Raw genomic sequence first — 22542 nt, forward strand, 5'->3', positions numbered from 1 at the left:
AATGACCAGGTCAGGTACTGCTATTAGGGTGAGTCAGATGAGCAGTGAGACCTGATCATGGATTTGACTTTGGCAAGTAATGGAGTCAAAGCTTTAAGGGAGAGATTCCAACAAAGAGTAGAAGGAAAGCTACAGCAGACAACTCTTTTGAAGAGTTCTAGTGCAAAGAGGAACAGAAGAATGTGGTAGTGGCTGTAGGGGGTTATGGGGTCCCTCCAGGAAGTTTTTATTCCTCTTCCTTTCTCTTTTCTTTTAAAGATGGGAGCTAATTCAACACGTAAGTTATGCTGGTAAAAACCGTCCAGTAACTGTCCAGTAACAGAAGAGGGATAATTAATCATGTGGGAAAGAGAAGGGACCACGGTAGATAGGCAAGAGAGAATGTGAATCAGATGAACTGATGATTAGCCTTAGATAAGAACAACAAGGCATATTAATAACTGCATTCCAGCCGAGTGTTGGGTGGATGTAGGTATGATAATAGACAAAGGAGGGGGAGAGTTTAGACATTTCCTTCTGGCTGCTTTCTATGTTCTCAAAAGTGGAGGTTGGTGGCGGTGGGTAGTGAAGAGGGGAGAGTATGTTTAATGATTTAGAAGAAAGAAGAAAGATGAAATATACATCCAGGAGAGTAAGAGTAAATACTGTAGAAGGAATGCTGACCCAATATTAGTCCTCTTGCAGTTAGTCGTCGTGAATCTAAACTGAGACCCATGAGCATCAGTGTGCACTTTTCTCCAGCCCTGGAGAACAGCCTGGGTACTGATGAGGGGCAGGCCAGAGAGTAAAATGGGTACATCGTCACCCCATGCTGCCACATGGCTACTGAATAAACACACCTGTGCATGTATCAAATTTACTTTAAAAGGTTCCATTTGCTATTATAGATCTGACCTATAAAACACAAAGGAAACATCTATACGTACGAAACCAACTCAACTGGGGAGAAAATAAACAACCATCTGTAAGAAATGCATCTCCCCTCCAAACAGTAAACCCTTTTCTAAAAATATGTCACCAATTGCAAACAAAAGTAAAGCGTGGGATGCTTTTTTAGAGGTGGGCAAGATAACTCCGGAGAACTGAGAGAGATTGCATGAAAGTGCTAATAAAGGCTCTAAGAATTTCGTGGACCCACCCCTTCACTTGAACAAATGAGTCCTCTAAGACCCAGTGTCAACTCTGGGGGAGGGAGGGAGATTATGCGGTAGGTTTGTTTGAGTTAAGATTAGTTGCAGCCCATTTGTTCAACAGTGTTCTTCTGATGGAACATGATGTTGCATTCAATTGCGCTCACAGACCGACAATGACTATGGGAAACATCCCGTCTTTCAGGTTCTCCATCTGCAAACCAGGTACTTGACTCTGTTCCAGGACCCTGACTGTTAACACATGTGTACTCAGTGTTTCAGCTACTGTGCTTCAGAAACCAACACTACAGTCAGTGGGGCCAGAATCCAAAAGTAGAAAAGGTGCCAGGGAAACACTGTATCAAGTCGGTTAGTTGTATACACACGTGCACACACATGCAGATCATAGGATGCTGACAATAATAAGGTGAAAACCCAAGTGATGCCCCCAGGGTGCCCAGAAAATATCTTAAAAACTTTTTAAAACTGAGTGAATTCATTTTCAACTGTGTCATGTGGTGTTTTCTGTTGATCTCCCTTATGATAAGGTTTGGACTGATTATTAGCTAATTTCAAATACAGTTAAAGGTAATTAACTTGGGGCTCCTGGGTGGCTTAGTGGTTTAAGCCGCTGCCTTCGGCTCAGGTCATGATCTCAGGGTCCTGGGATCGAGCCCCACATCGGGCTCTCTGCTCAGCAGGGAGCTTGCTTCCTTCTCTCTCTGCCTGCCTCTCTGTCTACTTGTGATCTCTCTCTGTCAAATAAATAAATAAAATCTTTTTTAAAAAAAAGTAATTAACTTACAGAAAGTCTGATTTCAAATCACAGCTCAGAAGAATCATTTATAAGCCAGTAACAGGATAACTATGTAATAGGATCTTCCAAAGAGTATCATCTAATTTAATGCTCACACCATTTTGTTAAGTAGGTATAATTCTCCTCATTTTATAGAACACAGACTCATAAAGCTAATGGATAATCAAATGGAATTGGACAGTAATGATATATTCATGAAATAAGTTTGTGGCAAAACATTTTCAAATGGGCTCTAGAATTTCAAGATTTTAAATAAGTGTGGTGTGCCATCAAAATTCCCAAGCTAACAAAATTGCACTTAATAAGCAATTGAAGCACCACTAGAACTTATAACAAAAGAATAACAAAACAAAAGAATCATAACAAAAGACACGTACCCATGTCTAACGCTGTGGGTAACAACTTGTGTGTTAGAGAGTGCGGTATAAAAATGGGAACAGTCCCATACTGTAGAGATAAATTGTTATAAGAGGTTGAAAAAAAGAGATTACTTAAGGTGGAGGCAAAAAAGAAATTTCCTGCAGGAAGCTGCTATGTGCTTTCAATGGGGCTGCAGGGGACATTAAATCAATAAGGAAATTAAATACCAAAAATAAAGGAGTAACCTTATGGATACCAAGGCCTCCCTCAAGAAGCAGCACTAAGCACACAGTGTTTTAATTCCTAGTCAGTATACAGCCCCAAAGAAATTCCTCTTAAAAAAATCTCCAGTACTTTTGCTACCCCAAATTGCCATTTGTAAATATGATATTGATATATATGTACCAACATTTTTGAAATGCATAAGTTTTAAATTTGTTCTAATTTTTAACTTGTTTTTATGGCAGGATAGTTGACATACAATAACTTACTAGTTTCTGGTGTACAACTTAGCGATTTAACATTTATATATGTTGTGATTACCATGTTAAGCCTAGCTACTGTCACCACACAAAGTTGTTACATATTAACTATATTCCCCAGTTATACTCTGTATTCCCACATCTTATTTTATAACTAGAGGCTTGAGCCTTTTAAATCCTGAATAAGGTTTTATTTTTTATTTATTTTTAAAAAGATTTTAGTTATTTATTTGAGAGTAAGAGAGAGAGCATGAGCAGGTAGGGGGGCAGAAGGGGAGGCAAAAGCAGGCTTCCCACCAAGCAGGGAGCCCGATGCGGGACTCAATCCCAGGACCCTGGGAGCATGACCTGAGCCAAAGTCAGACACTTAACGACTGAGCCACCCAGGGGCCCCCTCCCCAGAGCCCCCTACCCATAAACTTTTATAAAGAAACTTGTTTCATTGTTTTACAAAGATTATTCAAAAGAAAAAAGAAGATATTTGATAAAGTATCTGTTTAAGTAGGAAAAGCCCACTGAAACACTGAAATCTATAAATTACAACCTCTAGATTGCTTGTTCAAGTCTTCAACTGCTTTGGAAATTCTCTTCTCACAAGTACTAACTTTTTAAAACAAGAGCAAAATCATGTGCATCTATCTGCTCTTCTACCACTTGGGTTTGCCTCTGCATATTTTATGCCATCAGGTGGGTGACCGGCACAGAAGTGAGAGGCATAGTCTCTGGGATGGGCCTGACTTACTTTGTGACCCGGGGCAAGTTATTTAGCCTCTCTGTGCCTCAATTTCTTGATCTGTATTACTGTTAAGATACTGTTATCGTGAGGATTAAATGAGTAGATCTGAAACACTTAGAAGAGTGCCTGGCACATGGTAGACATCACAGTTGTGGTAGCTATTATCACCATTATTGATCCAATTTCTCCCCTAAAGTAGTAAGAAAATTTTGTTCTTGGAAGGTGTATCATGGAACAAAATAGAACACCTCTACCTATCTCACTAAGTCATTAACTTTAACACTTTGGAATACAGTCAAGCTCAATGAAGTAGGAAAAAAGGCTTCTGAAGAGCAAAAATAGATTTTTTTAAAAAGGTGTCTTTACTCAAAACATTCACTCCATTTGGATCCTACTTACTTCTTCTTTTATAGGATTCCTAACAGGTGGGCTATTTAATTTCAATGTCTGTGGGAGAACTGAAGTGCCATCTGGGACAGTAGAGAGGCACCTCAGAGCAATCAAAAGACAAGAAACTACATAAAGGACAAAAAACGCACAAGCAGACAAAGCTGAGACCACTGGACAGGACAGCAGTCCAACAGAGAAAAGACTTGAGGCAGGGCGCCTGCGTGGTTCAGTCAGTTAAGGATCTGCTCTTGACTAGGGTCTTGATCCCTGGGTCCTGGGAAGGAGCCCCAGGTAGGGCTCCCCACTCAGCAGGGAGCCTGCTTCTCCCTCTCCCTCTGCTCCCACCCACCCCCACTCTTGCTTATGCATATGCACTCTCTCAAATAAATAAATAAAATATTTTTTAAAAGATAGCTTGAGGTTATCATCTCCAAAAAATACAAAAAATAATATTCATCATGACTATCTTCAGTGACCAAAAAAGTAAAGTCCTCACAGTGTTTTCAGTATAAGAAGACATAGACTTGTGCAATGCATTCTGAAAATTTTTCAAACAAAAGTCATGAATTTTTTTTTAATAAGAAACAATGTTATTGGGGTGCCTGTCTGGCTCAGGCAGCGGAGCATGTGACTCCTGATCCCGGGCTGAGTTTAAGCCCCACCCTGGGTGTAGAGATTACTTAAAAATTTAAAATCTTAGGGGCGTCTGGGTGGCTCAGTCATTTAAGCATCTGCCTTCAGCTCAGGTCATGATCTCACCATTCTGGGATCAAGCCCTGCAATGGGCTCCTGGCTCAGCAGCGAATCTACTTCTGCCTCTCCCTCTCCTTCTGTGTACTTATGCACTCTCGCTTTCTCTCAAATAAATACATAAATCTAAAAAATATATATATATAAATCTTTTTAAAAATGTAATGACTTGTAACAACAAATTTTTTTTTAAAAAGAATGTTATTAATTGACATAAATTCTCAGTTAATCAGAAAACTCAGCTATGGACAAAATCTCATTACATAAGGAATCAACAATGGTTTTCAGGACACTAGAATTTGTCATATTCAAGAATATTTGAGACAGATGTGGACTTCTAAATAAATCTTAAAAAAATCTCAAGGGATTATAGTGAATATCAAATCTGACTGAGTTACATACAACTTTCATGTTAGCTTCCTTCATAACTGTGACCAACAGCCTATTCAGAAAACTGATTAAAATCCTTCAAACTTACCAAGGCCTCTCATTCTCACACACACACACATACACACACACACACATGTATATACAACAAAATGTCATAAATTTCCTTCACAGGGTACTTCTAAATGTTGACTCAATGGAATAAATGAAAAATTAGTTGACTATCCCAATAACTAAAACTGATATAAACATGAAGAACACAAATTAAAATATGGACAAAAAATGAAATTACACCAAAAAATCGTTAACAGTCTTGAAAAAATTTTCCAAACTTTTAATGAGTTATGGAAGGAATAATCAAATGAATGCAAACAAAAACAATGAAAAAGTATATCCACACAAAGACTTGGACCTAGTCATGACAGCCCAAAATTGGAAGTGGCAGGTGAAATGGATAAGCAAAGTGCAGTACGTCCATAAAACGAGATACCATGTTGGGAGAGAAAGGAATGAACTACCGTTATACGCAACAACAGAGGTGAATCTCAAAACATCATGCTGAGTGAGAGAAACTAAACAGAGCACATGCTGTGAGTTCACTGACATGAAAAGACCTATAAAGACCATTTTAATTCAAGAGAGCAGACTAATGGTTAGTGGGGCTGGGGGTGAAGCTTCTGACTGCCTGGGGGGAGGCACAGAGAACTAAAACTGGGGCAAAAATTTTCATCTGGCTGTGGTGGTTACAGGTAGAAGCATTTGTCAAAACCATTGAACTGTACCCTTAGAATGTGAGCATTTTAGTATATATATATGTATATATACATATATATGGTAAAAAAAAATAGTTATTCATTACCAAACTCACAAAATATGAAAACATCTAAATATGCACTATTCTTCTTTATCTATCTAATCTATTATTTATCTAATAAGCACCTATCTCTCTATCATTTGTCTAACAAACACCGGTATAGCACTTACTATGTACCAAGCACTGTTTAAACGCGTTATTTTATTTTATTTTAAGGTTTTATTCATTTACTTGAGAGAGGGAGAGAGAGAGCGCACAAGCAGGAGTTAAAGGCAGAGGGAAGCAGAGAAGCAGACGCCCCGCTGAGCAGAGGACCCCATGCAGGGCTTGATCCCAGGACCCTAGGATCATGACCTGAGCCAAAGGCAGCCGCTCAATTGACTGAGCAACTCAGGTGGCCCTGTTTAAATGCTTTAAACTCACTTTAGCAATTTCTATAATAATTATATAAGGTAGGTATTGTTTGCACTTTTGCAAAAGGAAACTGAGCCTTGGTAAGTTGCTCAAGTCCACTGAACATGGTAAAGTTGGGACATAACCCCAGGCTGCATGTTTTTAACCACTACACTATGCTGCTTTTGATGTGGTAAGGTGGCCGGTCATGACTGCATGCTGCTAGTGGGAGTATAAATTACTATTTTTTTGTAAAGCAATTTGGTAATGTTCATCAAAGGCCTTAAAAACGTTTATTATCCCTTGATCTAGCAATTCTTTAGTGCAGATTATCCTAAGCAGAAATAATTCAAAATGTCCAAATGCCAAAAATGTTTTCTGGACCTGTTGCTAAATCCAACGGATACCAAAGTCTGGAATCTTCTGCAATTCGAGACATTAATTGGTGGGGCAGGGGTGGTTATTCCACTACTACTGCATCTCAGATGAGAAAATAGTTAAACTGAGACCAGACGGTTTAGAGAAATGGCCAAATGACTGTGTATTTGTGTAGAAATGTGCTCCAGCAGAGGGGAAAAGCCTGTGTGTCTGATTGCCTGAAGACAGAGAAGAGAGGGCATGTGAGCATGCCAGGAGAGTGGGCCTGGACCTCGTCAGAGGAAGGAGGGCCAGAGGAGGTAAGGTCTTGTAGGTGTTTGGATGTTGTTCTAAGTAGAGGAGCAACGTGACCTTAAATTCTACAATTCTTCCATATATCAATGTCATCTGCCTTGCTGAGTCCATTCGTGCCCCGTTCAGCTCCCACTATTCCCTGCTTCCATGGCTCTGCCATGACCAATCCCACAGATCAGTAGGTGGTTCCGAACCCAACTTACAGTGTAAGAAGTGTGCCACTGCCCATGTCCCTGACTTTCCTCTACAGCCGTAAGCTGCAGTCTACTAAAGCAAGGGGCTGAGGCACACAATGGTTAACTCATCTTTGTTGGACGAGACGGGAAAAAACCTAGAAATGACTTATATACCTGTCTATGAGAAAGGTTAATTCTGATGAATGGGATGGATGTAACTTGTAAGGCCATCACAAATTATGTTTACAATTGGGAAAGATAAAATTTGATCTTGGGGCGCCTGCGTGGCTCAGTGGGTTAAGCCGCTGCCTTCGGCTCAGGTCAGGATCTCAGGGTCTTGGGATCGAGTCCTGCATCGGGCTCTCTGCTCAGCAGGGCCTGCTTTCCTCTCTCTCTCTGCCTGCCTCTCCATCTACTTGTGATTTGTCAAATAAATAAATAAAATCTTTAAAAAAAATTTTTTGATCTCAGCTATAAAATGGTGGAACAAATTGAAGACATATTGAAAATGGAAGATAGTGGCTCTCTTGGGAGACGGCATACTGGGTAGTTTTTATTCTAGAATATATTAACTTATTTCCGAGCTTTCTACCATTTGTATGTTACCTCGAGAATTATACTTTAACTTTAAAAAAGTCAATCAGAAAAAAATCCTCCCTTCCACAAACATACTAAGTTTAATGTATAAAGAAAGAATAATTGGGAAAATCCAGTTTTAACTGGCAAAATCTTAAAAAACAATGTATTTATAAAAAATATTTACTATTGGGGCACTTGGGTGGCTCAGTCATTAAGCGAGGGCCTTTAGCTCAGGTCATGATACCAGGGTCCTAGGATTGAGCCCCACATCTGGCTCCCCGCTAAGTGAGAAGCCTGCTTCTCCCTCTCCCACTCCCCATGTTTGTGTTCCTTCTCTCCTTGTGTCACTCTCTGTCAAATAAATAAATAAAATTTTAAAAAAGAAAAAAAATATTTACTGTCTTAGGGACACCCGGATGGCTCAGTCGTTTAAGCGTCTGCCTTCAGCTCAGGTCATAATCTCAGGGTCCTGGGATTGAGCCCCGTATAGGGCTCCTTCAGTGGGAAGGAGTCTGTTCTGCCTACTGCTCTCCCTACTTACCCTCTCTCTCTCTGACAAACAAATAAATAAAATCTTTAGAAAATATATTTACTATATTAAATAAACAGCATAATACAACTCACACACCCAAATATATGCCTAATCCATATTAACAGACAATCCTATTCAAACTTTTCATTCCTTTGGTCAGCTTGAATTTTATAATACATCCTTGAATTGTGATATTATTCTCCAAAACACCAATTTATACCATTTACTACTTTTTATTTTAAAGATTTTATTTATTTATTTGACAGATCACAAGTAGGCAGAGAAGCAGGCAGAGAGAGAAGAGGAAGCAGGCTCCCCGCTGAGCAGAGAGCCCGATGCGGGGCTTGATCCCAGGACCCCGGGATTCACGACCTGTGCCAAAGGCAGAGGCTTTAACCCACAGAGCCACCCAGGTGCCCCTACCATTTACTACTCCTGATACTAAAGTAGACTTTATCTGAAAACTGATACTTTCATTCCAAAGTTCTTTTCTCTTTCTTTTTTGCCTGGTAGACCATAAACTTCTTGACACCTTTATTGGCAAGTTTCTTGTTAGCAACAGATGCCTGAATTCTTTTTCATCTAAACGACTTTATTAAAGGGGCACCTGGGTGGCTTCAGTCAGTTAAGTATCTGACCCTGATTTCTGCTCAGGTCACATTCTCAGGATCTTAAGATCAAGCCCCACATCGGGCCCCATGCTGGACATGGAGCCTGCTTGGGATTCTCTCTCTCCTTCTCCCTCTGCCCTTCCCCTCCACCCACTGTCACGTTCTCTCAAAAAAAAAGAAAAAAAAGTAATAATAAAAATAAACTTTATTAAAAAGAAAAAGAAATTGAATACATTCACATGTATTACATACACTCTGTATGTAATACAGAAAAACCCAGTTTCCAATTATCACTCATTTGGTGTATATTTTGTGTCATGCTTTCATGTTACCGTTTGTTCTTTTTCATGGACTTAAGCTGTGCTATTTCCCCCCTTAAAATGAGATAGCAGTTCAGAGTGTTTCTGGCCTGCTAATAGTTACCTTTAAACTTTAAACAACATGGTTATATGCTCGGCATGGTGGTTCAAGGCATCACTGCTGGTATCAAGCTACCTGGACTTGTAGGTCACTCACTGTGGATATTTTTTTAAAAAATAAGCCCTACACCATGTGGGTCTGGAACTCACAACCCTGAGATCAAAAGTCACGTGCTCCACCGACAGAGTGAACCAGATGACCCAAAATTGTTTTGTTTTTGTTTTTGTTTTTAAAGGAAGCTTTATGCCCAACATGGGGCTGGGATATTGACTATCACGACACCTCCTTTCACCTGACTTTTCTATTAGCAAAATGATAGAATCTCTCTTTTATACGTTTGTTCTAAGCATTAAATGAGTTCATACAAGTAAACATCAGGCATAGTGCCAGTCATTTGGTACTAGCTAATAATAATAAGTTTTATTAGTGTTGTAGAGCTTTAGTCTCCTGAGAATTTTTTTCCACTTAGCCAAGCATCTTGTATTCATGTTGAATAATGAGATGCCGGAATGGATGTGTCCAGATCAGCTTTCTATGTGCATATGAATCATTTTATTCTTTTAGAGCAGTTTTAGATTCATAGCAAAACTGAGCAGGACGTCCAGAGTTCCCCTACACACCTGCTCCCACACATGCAGAGCTGCCCCCTCTATCAGCATCCCTCCCCAGAGTGGAACATTGGTTTAAATGGATGAGCCGACACTGACATGTCGTTATCACTGTTGGTCCATAGTTTATATGAGGGTGCATTCTTGGTGTTGTATGTTCTATGGGTGTTGACAAATGTGTAATGACATGTGTCCACTATTACAGTGCCATACACAGTACATTCACTAAGAATTCTCTGTGCTCTGCCCTCTCACTTCTGGCCACCACTGAGCTTTTAGTGTCTGCACAGTCTTGCCTTTTCCAGGATGCCATATACTCAGAATGATACAGTAGGTAGCCTTTTCATATCAGCTTCTTGCACTCAGTAATAAACATTTAAAGTTCTTCCATGTCTTTCAGGGCTTGTTGCTTTTTTTTTTTTTTTTTTTTTTTTTTTTTTTTTTTTAAAGCACTGAATAGTACTCCATTCTCTGAATGGGCCAGTTTATTTATCCATTTACCTACCAAAGGACGTCTTGGGTGTTCCAAGTTTTGGCAATTATAAATAAAGCTGCTACACACATTCAGGTGAGGGTAGACCTAAGTTCCCAGCTCATTTGGGTAAATACCAAGCAGTGTGACTGCTGAATCATACGGTAAGAATATGTTCAGTTTTCTAAAAACTGCCACTCTTCCAATGTGGCTATACCATTGTACATTCCCACCAGGAATGAATGAGAGTTCCTGTTGTTCCACATTCTCGCCAGCATTCAGTATCACTAGTGTTCTGGGTTACTTCGCCATTCTAAGTTATGTCATAGTATCTCGTGTGGCTGTTTTATATGTTTCTTTAATTTTAGTAAAATACACATGACATAAAATTAATCATCTTAACCATTTTTAAGCGTATGACTCAGTACATTCACACGGACATGCAACCCTCCTCATCTGGCAAATTCTATACCCATTCTATTAGTTTTCTGGGACTGTCGTAACAAAAGACCACAGACTGGGTGGCTTAAACAACAGAAATTTATTTTCTTACAGTTTTGGAGGCTAGAAGTCCAAGATCAAGGTGTTGGCAAGTGTGGTTTCTTGAGAAGCCTCTCCCCTTGGCTGGCAGATGGTCACCCTTTCGTTGTGTCCTCACATGGGTTTTTCTCTGGGGGGATGTATCCTCGCATCTGTGTGTCTAAATTTCCCTTCTAGGGACACCAGTCCGATTGGATTAGTGCCTATCCCAATGACTTCATTTTAACTACAGCATCTCTTTAAAGGCCCTATCTCCAAATATAGTCATGTTTTGAAGTATGGAGGTTTAGGGCTTCAACATATGGATTTTTTTTTTTTTTTAAAGATTTTATTTATTTATTTGACAGAGAGAGATCACAAGTAGGCAGAGAGGCAGGCAGAGAGAGAGAGGAGGAAACAGGCTCCCTGCTGAGCAGAGAGCCCGATGTGGGACTCGATCCCAGGACCCTGAGATCATGACCTGAGCCGAAGGCAGTGGCTTAACCCACTGAGCCACCCAGGCGCCCCCAACATATGGATTTTGAGAGGACACAGTGCAGCCCTAACATGTTGAACTATGAAACAACAACTTCCCATTCTCCCCTTCTCCCTAGCCCCAGGCAATCACTCTTCTATCTTGTCTCTATGAATGTGACTACTCTAGTTACTTCGTGTAAGTGGAATAGCATACTATTTATCTTTTTGTAACTACCGCGTCTTCAAGGTTCATCTATGTTGTAGCATGTGTGAGAATTTCCTTCCTTTTTAAGGCTGCATAGTCTTCCCTTGTAGGTACAGATCACATTTTGTTAACTTATTCATCTGTTGATAGACACTTGTATTGCTTCTATCTTTTGGCTCTTATGAATAATGCTATGAATATGGGATATACAATTATCTGTTTAAGACCTTGTTTCTAAATCTTTGGGGTATACACTCAAAAGTGAAATTGTCCTGAGAATTTTTAAGCCCTAAATTGTCCTGAGAATTTTTATGCCCTAAAGTTCTGCCTGTCCTACTCATGTATTTTTTCTTAGGCTAATCCAGTCTTTATCCTGTGACACCAAATCTTTGCTTTATGTCACAAAGGCCTTAGATTAATTATCTCTTCCAAGGCATGTATTAACTAGCTAATCATAAATGGGTACAAGTCAGGGACCTGTGAGATAAGGAACATCATAAATACTTTATCATTTTAACCTAGGCATGCAGGCAAGTTGTAAGATAAACAATTATAATGCAATCTTAATCATGCTTTAAAATTCAGAGTGGCATCAAAATGACAAATAAAATATAGAAACTCAGAAATTATATTTAATAGGAATTTCCAAAACAATATATAGATAGTCATGACTATCTTAACAGTTCCTTAAATTCTTACTTCTGGAAAAGTAGAACCCTAGTTTAATTTTTGAAATAATGTGGAATTTGCCATCAATACCCTCATTTTTAAAGGAGGAGTTCAGAGCACCTCGGTGGCTCAGTAGGTTGGAATTCTGACTCTTGATTTCAGCTCAGGTCATGATCTCAGGGTCGTGAGACTGAGTCCCAAATTGGGTTCTATGCTTAGCATGAAGTCTGCTTGGGATTCTCTCTCTCCCTCTCCCTCTGCCCCTTCCTCTGCTGTGTGCATGTGTGTGCTCTCTCTCAAATAAATAAAATCTTTAAAAAAAAAAAAAAAAGAGCTTAATACCTCTCTCTTCTGCCATGGGTAGAGGAATAAAAATAATCATGTTTTTTTTTTTCTTTAGAAGAAACATTCCATGTTCTTATACAGATGAAAAACTTAAATGAGAAGTTTTGGTTTTTCTAAGGAATACTAAAAGGCAGTAAAGCATATACAATAGAAAAATGGTCTACTTTCAAATCACTTTCTACTGTGTGACACTGGGCAAGTTACTCAATGTATCAATTTTCTGATCTGTGAAACGGATGTTAGGGCCAAATTTCCAAGTTGTTAAGATGATAAAATTAGTTAACATATGTGAAAAGTCTGAAACAAACTCTCAATAAATGCTAGTTATTAGCAGCATAAATTGAGAGGAGTAAGGGATAATGTGTCATCTCAGTGGAATAAAAAAATGTAACTACTGCACCCCATTTTTATAAATAAAACCCTATAGTGTGGGAATTGGAGGGAGAGATTATATGTTTCAAAAACCACTTTCAAGGTGTTTCTAATCCCTCCTAATTGTTAAAGTATACTCGAACAGCTTTATTAGAATTTATTTGATTTATTAAGCAATTTTCTCAGGTATATTATGAAGAAGAAATGCATCACTAAGACACAGTGTTAATGTTCTTATTTTTCAGTAGTAGATGTCATGGTTCACAATAAGAAACACCATGGAAAGATCTCACTGTAAGATTTTTATATAAATAAGATTTTATACATCTATGTAAATAAATGAAAAGTATATGTAAATAAATATGTATTTTTTTCATATATATGTGAAACAGAATGACACAGTGCTCTTTAGGAATAAAAAAAATTATCAATATAAAGAGACATAATGTTACTGCAGAAATCTCTGAAACTTTTAGGAAAGTTCCAGGATGAATGAAACAGTGCTATTACGATAAATTAAACTCCACTTCCTACTCACTTTCTCTGTGACTTCTGGAGAACACTTACATGGCTGTAGATGAAACAGGAGAAAGACAAAGAATTTAAAGGCAAGTAAGGCGAAGTTCCATCATATTCCCTAGTGAGCTGAGAAAGAAGCCCTCAAAGTTAAAGCCCAAGTTCAACTGTATCTGGAAAACCCAAAACTTCCCTGATTCCCTTCACTGAAACCACAGTACATTTCCATGGTAAGTTCAGGATACAACTCAATATCTAGATTTTGAACAGCAGTTTGCAAGCCCTGTTTTGTAACCTCTCTGGCTTTCGTTGATGACTTCACGACTTCCTATGAAATTCTTTAAACTGAATCCATTTTAGTTCTTGACAATCTAAATACTTTATATATTCTATAAAGCACTTACGGGAGGAAGAAAGGAAGGAAGCGAGGGAGGAAAAGGCTGTAGAAAGAAAAAGGAATTTCTAGAGTTGAGGGGGGGGGATTCCAGAAATAAAAAAGACGACAGTGGAAACTACTTGCCAACATGCAAAATGCACACATCATGCCTCATTTGAATTCAACTCCGTAATCACTTAATGAACACCTACTGTGCTTAGGGTAAGGAAAGGGCACTCAAAGTCAAACAGCAGTCCCTGGGCTACACTCAGAGGAGGGCCTATAGTAGAATACCTTCAAGTGGGGAGGGGCTTCCTCTCTACTTTCAGGGAGTACTACAGAATGCTCTCCAGCTCAGATGCTGTTTCCCTTGCTCTAGGCACAACCTTAATCTTGGCCACACTCTGAAAGATGAGTAAGGGGGTCCCTCTGGCACTCCAGTGCTGGGACCAATCAACAGTGTAAAATCTGATTTCCGGGAAATGCCTCAGAGGGGTCTGCGGCAATTAACGACTCCTCAGTAATTTTTATTTGTGGGTGCCTGGGTGGCTCAGTCAGTTAAGCATTTGCCTTCCACTCAGGTTGTGATTTCAAGGTCCCAAGATCAAGCCCCTCAATGGGCTTCCTGCTAGGCGGCAAGCCTGCTTCTCCCTCTGTCACTCCCCCTGCTTGTGTTCCCTCTCTTGCTGTCTCTCTCTGTCAAATAAGTAGATAAAATCTTTTAAAAATTTTTTGTTTTTAAAGCTTTGGTTCTTATTTAAACTTGGTGCACTGATTGAATTTTAATTCAAGTAATCACATTCTCCTGTTGTGGGGAATCCTTCCAAATCCTGCCTGGAACGGATAAGTCATTTTGTTTAACTGAACAGTTTTGATGCATGTTGTTGTTTGAAAACTGTAGTAAAAGACGAAGCATACTTTCTCATAAAACAGTTTACTAAGCGCTTTTTGAGTCAAAGTTCTGAAACACCCTTTCTGTGTGATGGCAAATCTCTCTTTTAGAAATCTCTATCAGATACCATATTAAATAAAAAATCAAATATCACCCTCCCACCCGTCATGATGATGAAAAGAATTGTGCAGGGGAGCGGGTTTTTATTACTATTATTATTTCATCGGGGAATGAGTGTGTAAAGTTCACTTTTTTCCCGTTTCATCCGGAAGCGGTGGCAACATCGGGGTTTTTTTGTTTTGTTTCGAACAAGGGGAACACGCTCTCAACTAGAATAGCCTATTAAAACCATCATTCCTAACAGCAAAATCGATCCCCAGGTGTCTCCAGGCAAGGTGCCCCGGGACCTCCTGCGCCACTGCCACAGGTGGACGCGAAGCAGCAAGGACCCTCGGTCGCCCTCGGGTTCCTGCGCCAGAAGCCACGCGGGCGCGCTCCAAGTCCTAGGCTCTTTGTCGAGAGCCCGGCGCGGCGCCGGGCCCTATTGGTTGTGCGGCCGATCGGGGCCATCCTGGTCCCTCGTCCCTCCCCCATCCCGAAGTCCTGGGCCTGGGCACCGGCCACATGGCCCTAGCTCTGGGGTCGCCCGGTCCCCGCGAGGCGCGTCCACGCCACGCCGCCCGACCCACGCTTCAAGGGGGTGGGGTTCTTCGGGGGCCTCGGGCAACGAAGTCCGCCCCCATCCCCGCCTCCCGGGCTCACCGCTTTGAGATCCAGGACGCCGTCCTTGGCCTCCTGCAGCAGCGACACGAACTTGGTGGTGAGCAGCCCCAGGCTCTTCTCGTGCCTGCTGCTACCGCCCCCGCCGCCCCCGAGCTGAGGCAGCGGTGGCTGCTGCGGAGGCTGCGCCTGGGAAGGCTGCGACGGCGGCCGCTGGCCCTGGCCCTGCCCCTGCGGCGCCTGCTGGCCCGAGCTCGCGGGCTCCGCCGCCGCCATCGCGTCCCCACGCCGCGGCGGTGCGGCCCCCGCGCCCAGCGGCTCGTCCGCCCCCGCCCGCGGCCACCTGCCGGGCCGGCTCTTCTGCGGCCGCTCCAGCCGCCGGCGGCCAAGAGCAGAGCCAAGGGGCGCGGGCTCCTGCAACAACAGGTGCGCGCGCGGCGCCCACTGGTCTCGAGGAGGCTGGGCGCGCCGGCCTCCGCCCCCTCCCCAAGCCCTGGGGAGCGTGAATGAAGCCCACGGCCGAGGGGAGGGGGAGTGGAAGCTGAGAGAAGGGGCCGCGAGGGGTGGGGACCCGAGTTTAAATGGCAGGAAGTGACGCCGCGGCCCGCCGTTGCCTGGAAACGCATTTTTCCTTGGGAAGGAGGAGCGAGCAGGGAGGAGGGGAAGCGTCAGTGAGTGTGTTTCACACTCGCCTCCCTGCTGCTCGTGAGCTGCCACGAGGAAGGATGACCTCCTGCAGCTGCAGCGGGAGAAAAACACTATGCGCAGTGGCCATCGGTTTCTGAGCTCCGTTTGTAGAGCCGCAGGAGATCAGATTTGGGTCGCTTACCGTCTTCGGGTGTTACCTGCTGAGCGCTCTTTTCGAGCTCTAGAATCTTTTGCAAACATTTCAGTGACTGGGACTAAGTGCAGGGATTTATTCCATAGATCATCTTTTCAGGTTTGGGATGGTTTTGTCCTAATCAGCAATTATTCCCAAGGCCTTAACTTTCTAGGTAGAGGAACTGAAGTGTCACGGGAGAGGTTGTGAACTGCTAGACTCAGCTAGACCCCCAGATCGCCTGCATTTAGAGGTGTCCTTAATGCCTTATTGAAGACAGATTATTCTGTGTTATTTAGACTATTAGGCACTCGTAGGTTTTTGTACTTCAGTGATACCCCAAGCCATTTTTGATAAATGAGATGGCACACAGATCTGAGTTTAAAAAAAAAAAAAAAAAGTCTTTTGTCTTGATTACAAACTTCTGAGAATCAGGTCTAAATTTTAAATCAATTGTTTTCACGACACTTGGAATATAGTAAATGTGGGAATTCTATATGACAAAATTAAGAAAGCTTCATGCAAGGTTTTACTTAAAGTAACAACAAAACTAGCAAAAATAGGTGACTGAATGAAATGTTAAGACATCAGCATTCACAAGTAAAACTAAACCGTTATAATACAAATAATCTTCAATTGAATTAAAGAACTCTATAAGCAAAACTTGAAATTAAAAATCTGAAATAAAACATGAAATATTCAGCTAAAAAAGTCAAACAATTGATCTGAAAGTGGTTTTTCCTGTGTGATTTGTCATTAGCAAAATCAGTGACAAGTTTTGCAAATTAATTTTATTAATAAAATTTTATTGATGAATTTTATTAATAAAATTTTATTGATTAATAAAAACTATTTTTAATATGAAGACATTCTATACATGCTTGGACAGGAATTGATAAATTATTATTATTTTTAAAAAGCTTACATTTATGTTGTGCCTTAGTTGGGTAAGGCTGTCATAACAGAAATACCATAGTTTTTCTCACAGTTGTAGAGGCCCGAAGTCCAAGTTCAGGGTGCCAGCATGGTCAAGTCCTAGTGAGAGCTCTATTCTTGGCTTACAGACTTTCTTTCCTTGTCCTCACAAGACAGAGACAAAAAGAGTGAGTAAGCTCCCAGTGTCTATTATAAGGACACTAATACCATCATGAGGGCCCTACTCTCAAGACTTCTTCTAAACCTAATACCTTCCAAAGGCTCCCTCCTCAAACACCATCACACTTTAACATGAATTTGGGGGTGACACAATTCATTCCATAGCATGTAGTATTACTTTATAAAAGCTATTTTGGTAATTTTGAAAATAGATTTTTTAAATTTCAGTTTTTAAAGGTTTTCTTAAAAGCAATTATACTGTTAATGATGCTAATAGGTCACTTGAAATTTATTTTGCAGTGTTTTTGTATTTTTCACAATAGATTTTTCACTTGTTTAAAGTAGCTGGGATTCAATTAGAAAATATTCACAAATTAGCCATCATTTCATTTAGTCTTCAAAATTTCATGTCTGTTGGAGAAGCTAAAAACCACTTACACCACTGGTTCCCAAATTTTACTGAGAAAAATCATCTTTGGTATTTGTTAAAAATGCAAACTCTTGAACCCAAACCTCGGAGATGAAATCAGCATTTGATATGAGAATTTGACTTAGAGATCTACAATTTTCAGTTTCAGGTAATTCTCATACCCATGGTCATTCTTTGAGAAATACTGAATAACAACATGAAAAAAAAGGAAATTATCTTTTCCCCTAAAAATAACTAAAGATCAGAGGCTGATAACACAAAAGTCTTCTTAATATTATTGAAACTTGGGGCACCTGAGTGGCTCAGTCAATTTAGTGTCTTCCTTCGGCTCAGGTCATGATTTCAGGGCCCTGGGATCGAGCCCCACATCAGCGTCCCTGTTCAACGGGGAGCCTGCTTCTCCCTCTCCCTCTGTCTGCAGCTCCCCTTGCTTGTGCTCTCTCTCTCTGTGTCAAATAAATAAATAAAATCTTTAAAAAATTTACTGTTGAATCTTTTTGGAAATTTCTGTTAATGAAATTGTTTAAGAAACATGAAGTTAAAAAATCAAAATACAAATAATCATTAAGGGTGCCTGGCTGGCTCAGTTGGTAGAGCATACAACTCTTGATCTTGGGTTGTGAGTTCAAGCCCCACATTGGGTATAGAGATTATTTAAAAATAAAAAAATCTTAAAACTAAATTTAAAAAACTTTGGTTGGATTTTCTTAAATATTTAATTACCATGTTATGACACAATTGTGCATTTTGAAAAGGCTTCTTTTTGGTTATTTTTTAAAAAGATTTTATTTTTAAGTGATCTCTACCCCTAATGTAGGGCTTGAACTCACAACCCCCCCAGATCAAGAGTCACATGTTCTTCCAACCAACCCAGCCAGGCACCCCCGCCAAATTTTATTTAGGTCGCTGATGATGACATACCAGTTTTTAAATGCATGAGTGGTCAGGATTGTTTGGAATTTCCAAATTTCAGGTCTCCTTTGAGCTAACAAACTTCCATCAAAAGCTACCTCATTAGCTTTATTACTCCCTTGCATTATCTTTTCTAAGTAAGAAAACAATTTAGGTTTTTGTTTTTCCTGTCCAAACCTTGCAACACACAAACATCTATCTTCTATACTTTCTAGGTAAAATAAACAAGCAAAACAGTACTACCAAAAAACAACAAACTTAGTTAAGAAATATGTTTCAAGGATTATTCATCTTCTCATTATGATAAAGAACATTATTCTTTGCCCACCAAAACTTGCATGGTACAACAATATAATAAATAAAGAGGTTGTTTTCTTTTTTTTTTTTCCCCTAAAGATTTTATTTATTTGACAGAGATCATAAGCAGGCAGAGAGGCAGGCAGAGAGAGAGGAGGAAGCAGGCTCCCTGCTGAGCAGAGAACCTGATGTGGGGCTGGATCCCAGGACCCTGAGATCATGACCTGAGTCGAAGGCAGAGGCTTTAAACCACTGAACCACCCAGGTGCCCCAAAGGGGTTGTTTTCACAAGTTTGTGCATTATAAGTAGAAATAGGAAATGCAAATTACACAAACTTACATAAAAATATAATTTGCATACATTAGAATTTAAATTTTATATGGTGACTTGTATTCTATCCTACTACACCATCAAGTCAGTTTACAGAAAAAACACATATATTAAAAATCTGGGATGACATTAAAAGAAGCAAAGAAATAGTGGCCTCTTCCTTGAAGAGTTCTAAGAGTTAAGAATTCTAACGCAGGGGCACCTGGGTGGCTCAGTGGGTTAAAGCCTCTGCCTTTGGCTCAGGTCATGATCCCAGAGACCTGGGATGGAACCCTGAGTTGGCTCTCTGCTTGGCAGGGAGCCTGCTTTCCCCTCTCTCTGCCTGCCTCTCTGCCTACTTGTGATCTCGCTCTCTCTGTCAAATAAATAAAATCTTTAAAAAGAAAAGAAAAGAAAAGAATTCTAATGCCTGGGGCTCCTGGGTGGCGCAGTCAGTTGAGCATCTGACTCTTGGTTTCAGTTCAGGTTGTGATCTCAGGGTTGTGAGATGGGGGCCACGTTGGGCTCCTTGTGGAAGCTGGAGTCTGCTTGGGATTCTCTCTCCCTCTGCTCCTTTACCACCCCCACCCCCATCTCTCTCTTCTCTCAAATGAATAAATAAATCTTAGGGAAAAAAAAAACGCTAATTCTTATCGTCATTAATGCTTATGATCTGATATGTGGGGTTTCAATTTCAACAATACATGTTCAAATATAAGAACAAGAGATCCAAATTATTACAGCAAAATATAATTCAACTAGGATACATTGCAATCTTCTCTTTCCTTATGCATGAACAGTCCTCTGATCTTACAGATTAAAAAAGGGGAGGCAAATCGGGTCAAACATTTATTGAAGCTGAATGTTATTTAGACCTTCATGAAAAATCAAGTTGCTTAGCAACTCTCTTCATTGGAAATATGATTGATAACACATTTCTTTGAAATTTTAGTAAGATAAGAGTACTTATCACTAAACTAACAAAGCTTGTCTAAATAATGAGCCATCACATGAGGGGTTCCCGTTCATAATACATTGCCCCAATTAAGATCCAAACTTCTGCATAGTACCCTCTGGTACAAACCCTTTGGCAACTAAAACCCTGTGTCAAATGAGTGTTGACATTTTTTGGATTTATCATCAAGAGGGGGTGATTCCAAGTCAAAAGTGTTGTCAAAAGATAATTTTTCACCACTAATGACCCCCACATCATTCAATTCCTTATACAGTACCAGGAAACCTATTCCCTAGAATGAAAAATAAAACCGTCTAAGCAAACAAGTAAATCCTTCAAGGTAATGACAAAAGTTATCCAAGAATTAGCTAACCTTAAAGTATGTACTATTTTGTCTTATTCTACTGTAATTAAACTATTTTATTTATAAAACACATACTTACATAATTATATGTATGCTTTTATAAAAAATACTTTATTTAGCAAAAATTCAGACTCATTTGTGGATATCTTCCAACTATGTCATGTTAGCCATTAACATTACTAAATCAAATAATATGTGCTTTTAAAATCTGTGAGAAAAAATGTTTTGTAAAATGGGAAAAATGGAAAAGCCAAAATATTACCTTTGGGAACTTTCATTAGTCAGTAGACCATCCAACAGTTTGTCTGTCTTTTGTAATGTGTGATGCACATACTACTGGTATTACACAGAATGACTTCAGCTGATTACATGGTCAAGCACTTGCATGACTAATATAATGTGAATTGGGAAAATTTTAAAACAAACATAATCAGAACATCAAACTAGTGATTTAACTTATGTTATTTAAATTATGGCTAAAAGTATTTGATTTTTAAAAGTTAGTTTTAGGAGAACTAATAAGAAACTAATAATTTGCGTAGTGTGAAAATATGCCAGAAATCCTAAGATGAAACTCATGATTTTATACCAGTTTTTAAGTGTATCAATTTATTTAGTAATCATAACCAGTTAAAGTTTATTTAGTAAACACTTATCTTTTAGCTGACAGGAAGAAAAACATTTTACTCTTCTAGTCTTTTTTTTTTTGACAGGAAATAGGATTCACTGATAGGCAGTGCCCAGGTTCTCGTGACTACAGAGCCCACCATTCATCCAAGGGGCCATGATTAGGGATACATTTGACTCCACAGCCTTCTGATGAGCTGCTTTTTCTTCAGCAATCATATCTTCAATTTCATCCACATTAAACTTAAGTCAAACCTCTTAGAAATGTGAATCTTCTGGCAGCAGGGAGCTTGCACTTGGTCCTGTAGGGCCTCAATTACATACTCCTTGTTCTGCAGCTTGGTACAGATGGACATGATGACTTGTCCAACATGGACCCTGGCCACTGTGCTTTCCAAAGCACTCCTCAGACCTGTCTGCATGCTAGCTTAGAGATAGCATGAGGTCAGACATCAACGCCCACTGGAAAGGGCTGTCTCCAAGGTCCCTTAGGGGAACCCATACAATCAATAGGCTGCATACACTACCAAGGAACCATAGCACCCTGGGCATTCTTCTAATCTTTAGGCCCTTATGCGTCACAAAGAATATGCTCTCAAAGTTCAGAATCTTTATATGGATTCTATCAGTAAAGAGAGCAAGCACGTAGATTTCATAAGTTCAACAGTGCTCACAAAATAGTAGGTGAGGTATGCCAGCATTGTAAACACCAAGAGCAGAAAGGGCATTCCAGGCTTGTAAAAGTGCAAACCAATATTGTTTTCACTACTGTTCAGAAGAAACTATCTGCCAATCAGGAAGCCCTTCCACCTCAAGGTTTAAAAATAGTGGAAAGAAGTGGCATAGACAGACCCTCAGTCTCCCTTGATGAGCCATATACTAAGAAAACAGAATCTAACAGCAAGACAATCAGTCGGTTAGGTGTCTTTTTTTTTTCTTTTTTTTTTTAAAGATCTTGTTTATTTGAACGAGAAAATGAGAGAGACAGAGAGCATGAACAGGGGAGCAGGTCAGAGGGAGAGGGAGAAGCAGACTTCTTCTTGAGCAGGGAGCTTGACACGGGGCTGGATCCCAGGGCCCTGGGATTATGACCTGAGCCAAAAGTAGATGTTTAACCCAATGAGCCATCCAGGTGACTCTGGCATCTGACTCTTGATCTCAGCTCACGTCTTGATCTCAGGGTGGTGAGACTGAGTCCCACTGTATGTGAAAAATATAAAATAAAATAAAATAAAAAATAAAAGCAAGACAGTTACATTACCAACAACTACAGCAGTATGGAGATAAAAGTGAAAAAATGGCAAACAAAAAT

General features: G+C 40.0%; 1 protein-coding gene and 1 pseudogene across 2 annotated transcripts in view; both read right to left on the bottom strand.

Moving 5' to 3' along the window:
- Positions 1–15698, bottom strand: part of E2F5 (E2F transcription factor 5) — a 29285-nt gene extending 13587 nt beyond the window's left edge. For both annotated transcript variants that reach the window (XM_059166100.1, XM_059166099.1), the window contains exon 1: positions 15463–15698. In XM_059166100.1, coding sequence (XP_059022083.1) covers positions 15463–15696 — 234 coding nt within the window. In that variant the 5' untranslated portion in view covers positions 15697–15698. The remainder of the gene's footprint in view (positions 1–15462) is intronic.
- A 6002-nt stretch (positions 15699–21700) lies between these two features.
- LOC131828433 (small nucleolar RNA SNORA70) lies at positions 21701–21825 on the bottom strand (annotated as a pseudogene).
- Positions 21826–22542: the final 717 nt, after the last annotated feature.

This window comes from Mustela lutreola, chromosome 3 (genome assembly GCF_030435805.1).
Source record: "Mustela lutreola isolate mMusLut2 chromosome 3, mMusLut2.pri, whole genome shotgun sequence".
NCBI classification, from domain to species: domain Eukaryota; kingdom Metazoa; phylum Chordata; class Mammalia; order Carnivora; family Mustelidae; genus Mustela; species Mustela lutreola.